Here is a 12992-nt window from a genome sequence, read left to right on the forward strand (position 1 = left end):
TGGATTTTAGTTCTTTTAGGTGTCTTTGGGTCTTCAGTTCTCTGATAGTTTGTTTTTTTTTTTAACTGAATTTGTAGTGTTTCTGGCTCATTCTTGTTAGGATGGGACTAAATGGTCTTTTATAAATCCTAAAGAGAAATTCATTATGTTCATTTTTTTTCTAATTTGTAGTAGTTCCTCGGTTTTCTCTATTAAAGCCCGTAACTCTTCTCAGACAATGCTTCTACAGCTACAGCTCTTGCTAGAGTTTTGTAATTGTTCCCTAAATTGCTGTTCAGACTTAAGGGAAATCGCAACTACCTGTTCTTGCTAGATCTGAGCTGCTCCACTATCCTTTGTTGGCTTCCTTTAAACTTGTCCACACTTTTAAAAATAATCTCTTTACTAAACTCTTTTTAATCATGCTATTTCAATGAGCTATATCCTTCCTGCTGGGCCCCTCACCAATATATTGGTGGCATTTCTCTGAGATAAAGAAAGAGATTCAACCCACACGGAGATAGGTGAGGGTATTGTGAAGAAGTCAAAGAAGAGTTGCCATGGTTGGGGGAGCAATGAAGTGGTAGCAATGTTGGCAGCATCCAGGAATGAGAAGAGGAAAAATAGATCTCCCTGCTAGTACCTCTTTAATAAGTCTCTGGCTTTTTAAAATGGAAAGCTGAGCAGCAATGTATTGGTTGGGTTGGAAGGTCATTTTCCAGATTGATTTTTGGAATACCTCTGGGTATGTACAAAAGGTTAATGTGGAATACAAAAGCTAAAGAATCAATGGAGCCTTCTTGGTGTGGTGGGGTTTGGAGAGGTAAGGAGAGGTTAGAAGAGGGAGCAGAAAATTAAACGAACACTATTTTGATCAGCTGCAGTGTTCTGTTTAACACATATTTAGCATTTGCTATCACATAATTTACTCAACATGAACCTTTAGGCTTCACATAAGTATCTGAACATTTCTTCATATAAAAGGAACCTTTTTTTTGGTAGAAGGTACTAGGAAACAACCAAGCCTTTATTGGCTTAGTTTACTGCCTGGAACATAGCAGGTATTAAAAAACTGTTAGACTTACTAATACTAGCTGATATGTATTGAGCACTTACATTGTGCCAGGCACTGTGCAATAAGTGCTTAACATAATAACTCACTTTATGGTTGGCGAATCTGAGGATACAAGATGTATTTCCACAGTAGACAATAGTGTTAATGGACTGACTGAGGTGAAGACTGTATCATTTAAAAAATTTTCATAATCCCTACTGGTGAAAAAAGAGAAGCTTATTGAAATTCAAGATTGAAAGACAAAAATTATCTCTCTTGATTTTCTCTTGCATGCACATATTCATAGTTATTAGTATTTTGCAAATCCCCATAGAATAAATTTGACCTGACAGGAGTCACATTTATAGGCCATGTACTTGACCTATTTTCTAAGAGTAGCAGAGATTTCATTCTCTCCTTTTATTCTTTCACTTATTTTCTTCCTTTCATTTTCCCCCACTTCATTGTCCCTTTTAAATCTTTCACATTCATTAATTTATTTCTCCGCTTATTCCTTCATTCAAACAAGGCCAGGTGCTTAATTTTAAAATCTCATTCAAAATGGTGCCACGTCATTCACCAGGGTCAAGAACCGAGAGGTGCTGTCATATTTCTCCCTGCCAGCGTGGATCTCCGTCGAGCCCCGCCCTCTTCTCCTCACCTGCTCCTCAGGAAACGACCGCGAGGCCACTGTCACACGCTCTGCCCTCGAGCTAGGTCCCCTACGGCCTCCGCCCCCTCCCCCTCGCCCCCGGGCCGCCCCGCCCCTCCCGGCTGCCTGCTGGCGGAGCGCATTTATTTGCATATTTCTACCTTTGTTCCCTGCCGGCGGCCAATCAGCGCGCGGGGCGAGGCGGGGGGGCTGGGCGGGGCTCGGGCTCCGGCTCCAGCTGCGGCGGCCGCAGGTTCCAGAGCGGGTTCGAGCCGCGGCGGGCGCGCAGCGCACTGCAGCCCCAGCCCAGGGCCCCCCACCCCGGCCTCGGCCAGGCCCCACAGGCAAGGACAAAGAGGCTGTCCCGGAGGCTCCGCCCGAGCCACGGTTACCTGCGGTTGCGGGCACCGCAGGCGCCAAGATGGTTTGCGGGGGCTTCGCGTGTTCCAAGAACTGCCTGTGTGCGCTGAACCTGCTCTACACAGTGAGTACCCTGAGCCCGTTCCTCCCCTCCCGGGGGCTTTCCACCTGCTCCGTTGCTCCTCGGTTTTCCTGCCTGACCGGCGACTCTGACTTCATTCCGCACCCCCTTCCCGTCTTCCCACGCTCTGCGCGCCCCTGGCCTCCCCATCAGTGCCCGCCCGAGACCAGGAGCCGGCGCTTGTCGCAGTCTCTTCCTTTCCCTCATTGTGAAGCCGTCGTCTTTCTGGCTCACTGGCCGCGTCTCTGCCACATTGCTCTACCCCGCCCCCTCACCCACCGCCTTGTTTTTCAGTCATTTGACCAGACCTTCCCACTTTCCCATCGCTATCCCTTCTGATACTGCCTCCTGGCTTCCAAACCCATCTGGGGCGGGTTTGGAGGCGGGAGAGCCGCCTCAGGTTTGAGGACAGTTTTGCAAAAATAGCGTGGTCTGAAACTGACAAGGCAGCCTATGGATAGTGTGCATCTTGGTTAGCTCTACGTGCTCTTGTGATTTGAATTGAGGTCACCGAGTAGGTTCACAGGATATCCGCAGCTTCCGAAGTTTGTTTCATGCTTACATAAAGGGTTCTCTTTTCTTTTCTTGTCAGTTTGCTCATACTGGATGCTTTTTCCATGTGGTCTCCCGTCTTATTAATATCCTAACTCCATTTTAAGCGAAATCTTCCAGTAAATAAGCAAGCCTCCACCCAAGTCATTTCTTTGCTAACAAGCGTGGGCCTTTTGGTTTTAAGGTGCAGTCTATCTCTATGATTTTTGAGGCGCAATTCTGGGCGAACAGAATGGGGGAGCAGGCTGAGGTTTATCGATTGCCTACCACAACCCAGGATTTTGTTTCTCGTTCTGACAGCCATCCGAGGCAAGGGCCATTGTCTACATTTTATACGTAAGATAACAAACCAAAAAGGGTTTTTAATAAGTTTACATAGCTGGTAGTTGGTGAGTGAGGAATAGGACCTAGACTGTGGGATCCAGATCTTTCCCCAGGCTTCTCTCCCAGGTGGAAGAAACTTCCTGTCATCATCCCTCCATCCTCCTCTTGCTCCCTTCTATAAATACACCTGGCGGTTTGCAGCACCCACCCTGAAAGCAAACCCCCCTCCCCTGCATTAGCAGAGAGCTAGGCCATCTGTGCAAGCTTAGGGTTACATCCTTGGAATGGAGAGGATGCCTTGTGGTCACCAACAGGAGAGCGAGGCTGGATCGTTTTACCATTACTGTTCCTTTGTATTTGAACATGCTTGCAAAGCTCTGAAGGCGAGACAGTGGAATAAAGTATGCTTTTCTGGCTAGTTAGTAGGAATCTAATCAACTTGGTCACTGATAGTAGACATGGGGGGAGGGGAATTGTAAAACACCTGGTGATTCAGCTCCTTGTAATTGGAGAGCTGTGTCAAGTTTCCGAGCAAAATCCACCTTTGTCTCATCTGAAGCATGTTGATCATATTGATTGTTTATTAAGTGCTGACCAATTCTCCAGGTATTTTCTTTTATTAGCATGAATGGCCTACTTAGAACTTCAAATTCACCATTTTGTGTCCTGACTTTTGCCCCGCCCCCATGATTTAGTCATCTGTTCACCCGACATTTAGCCTTACAATGTCTGCTTACAGTAGAAGGTCTACTTTGCGTGCTTACTTGACTGAGAGGTCTATATAAATTAATGTGCAATATATATATAATACAGTTAATTTATATAGATTAATGTGCAATGTATATTAAAAGGCAAGTTATTTTTAAGTCTAGTTGTTTTCAAGATATGTCACTTATAGTTGTGTTTACTATGTATCAGGAAAGCGAGGAGAAAGGTGATTCTAAAGGAACATTTTAAGACTTTTATAGCTAATCCAACTTATTGACCGTCAAAGTGTATTCTATTGATTTTAATAGCTATGCAGTAAACCTTAATTAATTAGAAATTCACAAGGTTATAAAATGGTTAGCATCCTTTTAAATCCTAGACTTTTTAGATAAAAAGGATATTTCTTAAGATGAATTAATGTCTACTTCTTATATATTGTGAACAAGCTTAAATAAGGTCAGCAGTTTAAATTGGAGGTGAATGAAAGTTAAAAGTTGGACTGTCTTAAATAGATGATGAAAATGAGCCACTACTCTTACTTAGATTCTGTATCTTCCCTCGTCTGTCCCTCAACAATTTAAGATGAGAAATGTGAAGTAGTTGGGGGCAGGGTTGAAGTTGAAGACTTGGGAGACATTTCTTTCTAAGGTACAAATAGGTGGACCTTTTATAGGTTCCAATCCCACCAGGGTAACTACCTCTAAAATATGCATAGAGTTGCAGGATTGAGTCTGAGGTCATTTCTAAAAGTGTTAGTAAAGCCAGGATTGCATATGGGAGTAGCAGGTAAGGCCATGGCCGGCAGGACTCTACGAGCCAGACTGTCAACATGCTCAGGTGGCCTGTGGATGAGCCTCAGATGAGAGCAGAATTCATGATCGGGCCAGAAAGCCTGTCACTAAAATAGCATGGAAGGAACATCCCCCAAACTTGTCATGGACTTCTGGTCATTAGCCAAAGGTGCAGTTGATTCTTGTTATTTATGGTTTGGTCATTTTAATCAATAGAATCCCTAATACTGAATAAGTTAGTGTAGTGAATATAGACTATTTATAGATATGGTAGGAAGAGGAGAAGCAGAATTCTCTTCCTTGTACCTTCATGGTGTTGTAAGAAAGAGACTGGCTTCAGAACTTCAGTATATTTCAAGAAACTGAACGTTTCTTTACTCAATAAATATTTATTTATTTATGACAGGCACTGTTCTCAGTTTGGGAAGACATCAGTGAACCAAACTGGGCTTTAAAATCAATATGGCTTTATGAAGCCTCTTTTTTTTTTTTTTTTTTTAAATTTACTGTCTTTTCTCCATATGACCTCAGGAGCTTTATTTAGTCAATAAACATTTGCCTAATGTGTATACTCTGCTGAGAACTGTGGGAAGTAATAAACACATACAAAGGCAAATACCTGCCTACTCTGGGGAAACAGAATCTAGTTGGGATTCATGGAATGGGAAAATTAAATGTTATATAAGGGAATGACTGACTTTAGGTGCCTTAAAATTTAGGACGAGGGGACATCTTTGTGGGTTAGAGAAGTTGGGGGAGTGAAGAAGGTACAATGAAATTGGAGAAAATGTAGAAATAGCGTGTATCTTTTTCAAACTCCTTAAGATATAAATGCAAATGAAAATTACTTTGGGGAAATGGTCTATTTTATGTTTAATAGTTTTTTTCAGAATACTTTTGATTGAAAATGTTTTGACAAATAGTCACAAAAAACTTTTTAAAATTGTATGTATGATTTCTGGGGAATTTTAAGAATATGAAATAAAGGTTATTCTAAAATATGTTAACACTTAGAAGATGTATAACTTATGTCCTTGTGCTTCCTAAGCAGAGAAGAAGAGACTTTTAGGAGTTGCACTGCTGATTTTTAATATATGTATTAAGTATTACATATATAATACATATTCCTTTATATGAATAATTTTAATTGAGAATGTAAAGAACATAAATAACTGTGCTCTTAAAATGAGAAGGGTCATTTCAGAAGTTTGTTTCTTTTTCCATATTCTCCTGAATTCTTTCCAAGTTTGTTTTATTGATTTTTTTTTTTTTGCAGTTTTTTTTCCTATACCTTTGCTTGCTTTGGGAAAAATCCCCATATAGCATCAAAAATTATACTGATTTACATCCATTCCCAGACCCTGATTTATAATAATTTACATTTTAATATCTCTGAAACTGGATTGTCTTAAAACAGATAAAACATACCATATGTAAAGGTAAAAAAAATTATCTCTGCGGTCTATAGGGAGAGAAAGAATTGGGTTCAGGAAGAAAACTTAAGTTTGAATATCAACTCTACAACTTGCTTGGAATTTAACCTTGGGCAAACAGCTTACTTTATTCAAGCTTCAGTTTTTCCATTTATAAACTGGTGATGATATATTTCATTCTTCCCTCATGAGTTTTTAGGATAAAATGGAAAAATGTGGATAAATGCTTTGGATGCGCTACAGAAAAAAAAAATTAAGTTGTTACAGCTTCAAGAGGAAAAAGTTTATTTTTTTTTTAAAGATTTTATTTATTTATTTGATAGAGCGAGAGAGTACAAGCAGGGGGAACAGTAGAGGGAGAGGGAGAAGCAGGCTCCCTGCTAAGCAGGGAGCCCAACGAGGGACTCGATCCCAGGACCCTGGGATCATGACCTGAGCCGAAGGCAGACGCTTAACCATCTGAGCCACCCAGGCGCCCCGGAAAAAGTTTATTTTAAATTTCTGAATTACAAACCTGCTTGTGATAATGAAGATTTTTAAGCTATTGGGATTTCTAGCCCTTAACGCTAGCTGGTGTTGACTCAGGCAGGCCCTATGGAGGCAGGAGTTCATACCCTCAAAGTCATAATATTAATCTTTTATTGTATGAAAAAAATGACTGAGGTTCAGTAAGTAAAAATATGGAATGATTTACCTGTACATTTTTCTGAGTCCCATTCTGGTTATTAGAGTGCTGGAAAACTATAATTTTGTTCAGTCTTTTTTTTTTTTTTTTTTTTAAAGATTTTATTTATTTATTTGAGACAGAGAGAATGAGAGACAGAGAGCATGAGAGGGAGGAGGGTCAGAGGGAGAAGCAGACTCCCTGCCGAGCAGGGAGCCCGATGCGGGACTCGATCCTGGGACTCCAGGATCATGACCTGAGCCGAAGGCAGTCGCTTAACCAACTGAGCCACCCAGGCGCCCAATTTTGTTCAGTCTTAACTCCAAAATAAATGAGAAACACTAGTAGTACTCCAGCAAAAGAAAGATCTCCTCATTGCTGTTACTTCCAAATGATTGCACTGATGTCATTTTTCAAAATTCCGATCATCAGTTTTCAAATTATTCTTGTTTAATATTTTCATGTGTGGTTAGGTTTATGTTCTTTCTCTCTGTGTTCTCGTTCAAACTACTGAATGAATTTAAAATATCTAAGTGGTTCCTGGTTATTTTCTTGCATTTTGATTTAAAAATGATTCACTGTTTATAGAACCTGAGATTTTCATGTGATGCTGTTGTGCTGATATTTATAGTCTGCCGTTTTGCCAAGTTTGTAAAATTTCCCAACTTTTGATTTAAAGACGGTAACAAAAATGTGCTATTTATGCCATTTCTCACTTGAAGTGAGGTTATCGACTTCCATAAAGTTCTGCGACGTAAAAGGTTATTACAAAGAAAGAAACAATTCATTTTGGGAAAAATTGTATTTCAGCCCATATTCAAAGTGTGAGATTTGAATATTTCAGTGGCTTGATTTACATACAGTTTTAAGTGGTTTTAAAATGGGCCATTATCACTTCAAATACATTTGAAGGACTGGTAAAGGCAGGTTAGGTTTAGATCCTCTTTGTTCATGTCACATTTCATCTGAATTTATACTCCACATTATTTTACCACTGTAAAACGAGTGATCCAAACCCATTTGTGATAATAGATGAAAACTCTTAGAGAATCAACCCAAATTCTTTAGCATGCTCTTCAAGATCTTTCACCATCTGCCTGTCCCATCTGCAGCCCTTGACATCTTTTAGCCACAGAGAATTCCCCACACAAAATGCCCTTTGTTGCCCTTCTGTTTTTGCTGATCCTCTGCCCTCAACCTAGAATACTTGCTCTGTGTTAGTAAAGTTACTCAAATAAAGCCTCTTATTTCTTAAGTCAGAAGGCATTGCTTCCTTACATTTTTACGCGGGAATCTTACTATTTGAGTTCCACTCCAGACTAATTCAGTCAGATCTGGGGAGAAAGGGAAGACATGTGATTATTTTTTTCCTACCTAGTTCTAAATTACAGTGAGGGCTGAGAGTCAGTATTGTAAGATTTTGTTTTACTTTGTCTTTGCCGTTGACCATCCTGAGTCTCCATATCGTAGATAGCTTTGTGTTTGCTCTTTACACCAGCTAGACCATTAACCATTTTTTTTTGTTGTTATTGTTGGCAGATATCATAGCTTTCTCTTTGTTAGATCCTTCAGTGTGTAGCATTTTCTTTAAAACAAAACAAAACAAAAAAAAACCCCCACAAAAACCAGAAGCTATACTCTCTAAATACTCCTTGAGTTAAATTTACAGAATTGGTTATTCCCTTTTCACCAGGGGCAAAACATACCTAATGAAAACTTCATAAACATGATAAAATGATTATAATATTGAATCATAAAAATGATTAAATACTGGGGGTGCCTGGGTGGCTCAGTTGAGCATCTGGCTTTTTTTTTTTTTTAAAGATTTTATTTATTTATTTGACAGAGAGAGACACAGCGAGAGAGGGAACACAAGCAAGGGGAGTGGGAGAAGCAGGCTTCCTGCTGAGCAGGGAGCCCGATGTGGGGCTCGATCCCAGGACCCTGGGATCATGACCTGAGCCAAAGGCAGATGCTTAATGCCTGAGCCACCCAGGCGCCCTGAGCATCTGACTTTTGATTTCGGTTCAGGTCGTAATCTCAGGGTTGTGAGATCGGGCACTGTGTTGGGCTCTGTGCTCAGTATGGAGTCTGCTTGAGATTCTCTCTCTCCTCTCCCTCTGCTTCTCCCCCTGCCCTCATGTTCACCCTCTCTCTAAACAAATAAATAAAATCTTTTAAAAAAAAAGATAATTTATTCAAAGTTAAATCTAGAAGGCAGCCACATATTTTAAAACATTAAAGTTAGCATTGGGTTAAAAAATAATAAGTAGGGACGCCTGGGTGGCTCAGTTGGTTAAGCGTCTGCCTTCGTCTCAGGTCATGATCCCGGAGTCCTGGGATCGAGTCCCACATCAGGCTCCCTGCTCTGCGGGGAGCCTGCTTCTCCCTTTGCCTCTGCCTCTCTCTTTCTCTGTCTCTCATGGATAAATAAATAAAATCTTAAAAAAATAATAATAATAAGTAGGCATTACTTTTATATATCCCTGGTAGGATCTAATACGTTTCTTGAAATACTCTTTCATCCTCTGTTGTTGGCCAACCTTTCATACACTTCCCAGGTTTTCCTATAACGTTTCCCATGGACAAATCCACTTCCTATAAAACTGTACTCTAAATCATAGTTGGCTAGGGTTTTTTACCTTATTAGTCTAATACATTATTTTTAGTCTTATGTAAGATGAACCCAGATAATGTTTTCTTTTATTCATTCCAATAAAAAATATTAATTGAACATCAAGAGCAGTAAACAAAACCAAAATGTGCTGCTTTCATGGGTTTTACGTTTATGGGATGCAGTAGATGGTAAGCGAATAAGTAAGTAAATTATACATCGTATGAAAAGGTAAGAAAGTGCTGTGGAGAAAAATGGAGCAAGAAGAATGAAGAGTGGTGAGGCCGTGGGTGGATAGGGGAGGATAAGTACATATTTAATATATGGCCAGGATTGCCCTGCTTGGGAAGACAACACTGGGACAAAGATTTGAAGGCAATGAAAGACAAATATCTGGGGAAAGTGTTTCAGATAGATGGAACTTTGAAAAGATAGAGGAAGGAGAGTATGCCTTTTATGCAAGGGACAGAGATGAGTCCATTATGACTGGGACAGAGTGAGCAGGGGGTGGAGTGGTGTAGGATGTGAGTCAGAGAAAGTGTGAGATGCAGATGATGAAGGGCCTTGAGACCACTGGAAGGATGAGAGCTTTTATACAGAGTGAAAAGGGTAGCCATTGGTGGCCTTGGGCCTGATTTTTCTTTTAAAAGATTGTCTGGCTACTGAATTGAGAATGGATTATAGACAGCCACAGTGGAAGCAGTGAAATCATATGTAAGGCTACCGCAGTAATTTAGGCAAGAGATGTGGAGAGCTTGGACCAGTGTAATATCAGTGTAAGGGAAATAGTCCAATTTGGGGTGTATTTTGAAAGTGGAGCCAGCATAATTTTCTGATGGATTGGAATGGGACATGAGAAAAAAAGAGGAGCCATGGATTACTCATGTTGTATGGCCTAACCAACTGGCAGGATGGATCTTCTATTAATAGGAATGGAGAGACTGTGGGTGGAAAAGGCTTTGGGAGGAAGAAAAGGGGTTCGATATTAGATGTGATGCCAATCAGATACCCAAATGTAGATGTCACATAGCAGTTAGGCTGACAACAATGGAGTTCAGGGGAGAGTAGTAGCTGGAAGTTTAAATCCTGGGAGCCATCAACATAGAGAATGGAATTTAGGGTTGATGCTGGATGAGATCCACAAGTTAGTGAGAATAGATAGAGAAGTGCACTTCACTCTGTGGAGTGAACCAAGGGCCCTTTTACAATAAGAGCTTCAGAAGACAAATGGGAATCAGGAAAGGAGCCTGAGAAGGTCAGAGGAAAACCTGGTGGAGGTCGGTGTCCTAGAAGCCAAATGCAAGTCATTTTAAGGAGGCAGAATTGAACATCTGTCTCAAATGCTGCTAAGTAAGATGGGGACTAAGACTTGGTTCTGGAATTGATCAATGAGGTCGTTGGAAAGAGCATTTATCCTTCTGCTTTTCATAGGACAAACTCTGTGCCCCTCAACAGTATGGACAGGTCCTCATCACTTTTCCTCTTCTGACTGCCCAACACAGCCCTGGCATATGGTTGACATTTAGTTAATTGAATGACAGAATCAGTGCAGGGCTGTTGCACCCGTAACCCCACTTCTTGTCTCCCAGAACTGCCCCACAGCAGGCAGGAGTAGGGGGCGGTTGGCACTTGGTTGGCAGCTGTGCATGCCACCTCGAACTGTTATTCTTGGAACATGACAAGTCAGGATTCCTTACTTTTGAATTCTTTTATATAACTTCTTCTTAGCAGATATTATGTAACATGTATATGTGTTTTGTGCCTGGTAAGTAGAAAATCTGCTTGGCACCATGGAGAACATAAAGAAGGAAAATATGTGACAATGGCATGTGAGGCTTCTTTGTGTCATTTGAAGAATGAAAATGAAACAAGGAACTGAGGTCCTGGCTTCAACACTAAATGTCTGGATATTTAGCAATATCTAGATTATTTATAGAATTTTCAAATTTCTATCCAGATGTTTGGCATCATAGAAACACATGCTTGATCATCGCTGAGTTGTTCTTCAGTTTTCCACACTGGGCAGAAGTTCAGAGGGAGAGTTTAGTGTTCAAGTGTAATTGCTCATGATGAATGTTGAAGCAGATACAGGGAAGACGGTCTGGGGCCTTTGCTTTCTTCATGTGTCTGTGGATGCTGGGGTACATTTTGGCGGTACAGTCCCTCTGAGTCTTACTCCTGTTTTAAATTTCTTATCCTCCACTGGTATAACTTCTCTCTCTTATTTTAGTCCTGACAAAATATTTTTGAATAATTTAATACAAAATCGAATCCAGTTTTGTCAAATGTTCTATATTCCTCTTTCATCCTCAAAGCAAATCATTTACCCTGGTAGAATTCAGATGCTAAATATATATATATATATAATATATATATATTTTATTTTATATTTTATTTAAAAATAAAAAAATATAGAGAGAGAAGTAATGAGAAATATTTTTTTTTTTTTTTAAATTTTTTTTTAAGATTTTATTTATTTATTTGCGAGAGAGACAATGAGAGACAGAGAGCATGAGAGGGAGGAGGGTCAGAGGGAGAAGCAGACTCCCCGCCAAGCAGGGAGCCCGATGCGGGACTCGATCCTGGGACTCCAGGATCATGACCTGAGCCGAAGGCAGTCGCTTAACCAACTGAGCCACCCAGGTGCCCCGAGAAATATTTTAAGAATAGTTCAAGTTGGGGCACCTGGGTGGCTCAGATGGTTAGGCTTCTGCCTTCTGCTCAGGTCATGATCCCAGGGTCCTGGGATCGAGCCCCACATCGGGCTCCTTGCTTGGTGGGGAGCCTACTTCTCCCTCTCCCTCTGCTGTTCCCCCTGCTTGTGCTCTTTCACTCTGTCAAATAAATAAATAAAATCTTAAAAAAAAAGAATAATTCAAGTTTCTCTTTGCATCTTGTTTTGAAATGTGGATATTTGATGAAAGAATGAAAATGGTTTTTATAGGTTATATAGAGAAAGAATAATCTGGGACATTAGGCTGAATTTCTTTCCCCCAAATATTATATTGGTTAGGGAAGAAGCATTTACCTGTCCTTAAAGCATCATGAGCAATTTCATGAGCTCTTTGATTCAGCAGTGTATTTTGAGTACCTCTTCTGTACCAGACACTTAGCCAGCTGCTAGCAGTATCAGAATAATATGTGCTTTGCTTATATGGCACTTAAAGTATAGAAGGCTCGTTGGAAGAATTTGAAGTATGGCTGGAGGTGGGGAATAGTGGCTAATGAATTACCTCCTGCAGTAATCCAGGCTCTTCGTATCCTTGGATTTGTTAGCCTGGGATTTGGACTTTATTCTCAGATTAGAAGCAACAGATCACTAGCCTGGGAATGACCAGATCTTACTGGCTTTGGAAAAAGACCAAAGACCACCATATTAGGAATAGAATCCAGCTCTAGGTAATAGAAACCCAGCTACCCCTGCTTTAAATAGTAAGCTTTATTATTTTCATGTAGGTAAATGTTCAGAAGTAGGTAGTCCAGAGCAGAGGCATGATTCAAGGATCTTATCAAGGTCCCAGTCATCATTGTTTTCCTGATCTACCATTCTTGGTGTGTAACTTTCTTCCTTTCCACCAAATCACATTGGCAACTCTAGGCATTATGATTTGTTCCATTCCCGAAGAAGGAGGATACTGTAAAATGCTTTTCCTTGGAAAGGTGTGTCTTTTGTTGAAACAGTCTTATTGAGGTATTATTTACATACCATAAGCTGCACATGTTTACAGTAGAAATTTAGT

General features: G+C 40.5%; 1 protein-coding gene across 1 annotated transcript in view; it reads left to right on the plus strand.

Moving 5' to 3' along the window:
- The first annotated feature begins 1959 nt into the window (after positions 1-1959).
- The window catches only part of TSPAN13 (tetraspanin 13), a 32961-nt gene continuing 21928 nt past the window's right edge, over positions 1960-12992 (plus strand). The window contains exon 1 of the mRNA XM_021689653.1: positions 1960-2169. Within this exon, the coding sequence (XP_021545328.1) occupies positions 2107-2169 (63 nt within the window). The 5' untranslated portion in view covers positions 1960-2106. The remainder of the gene's footprint in view (positions 2170-12992) is intronic.

This window comes from Neomonachus schauinslandi, chromosome 12, assembly GCF_002201575.2.
Source record: "Neomonachus schauinslandi chromosome 12, ASM220157v2, whole genome shotgun sequence".
In the NCBI taxonomy this organism is placed as follows: domain Eukaryota; kingdom Metazoa; phylum Chordata; class Mammalia; order Carnivora; family Phocidae; genus Neomonachus; species Neomonachus schauinslandi.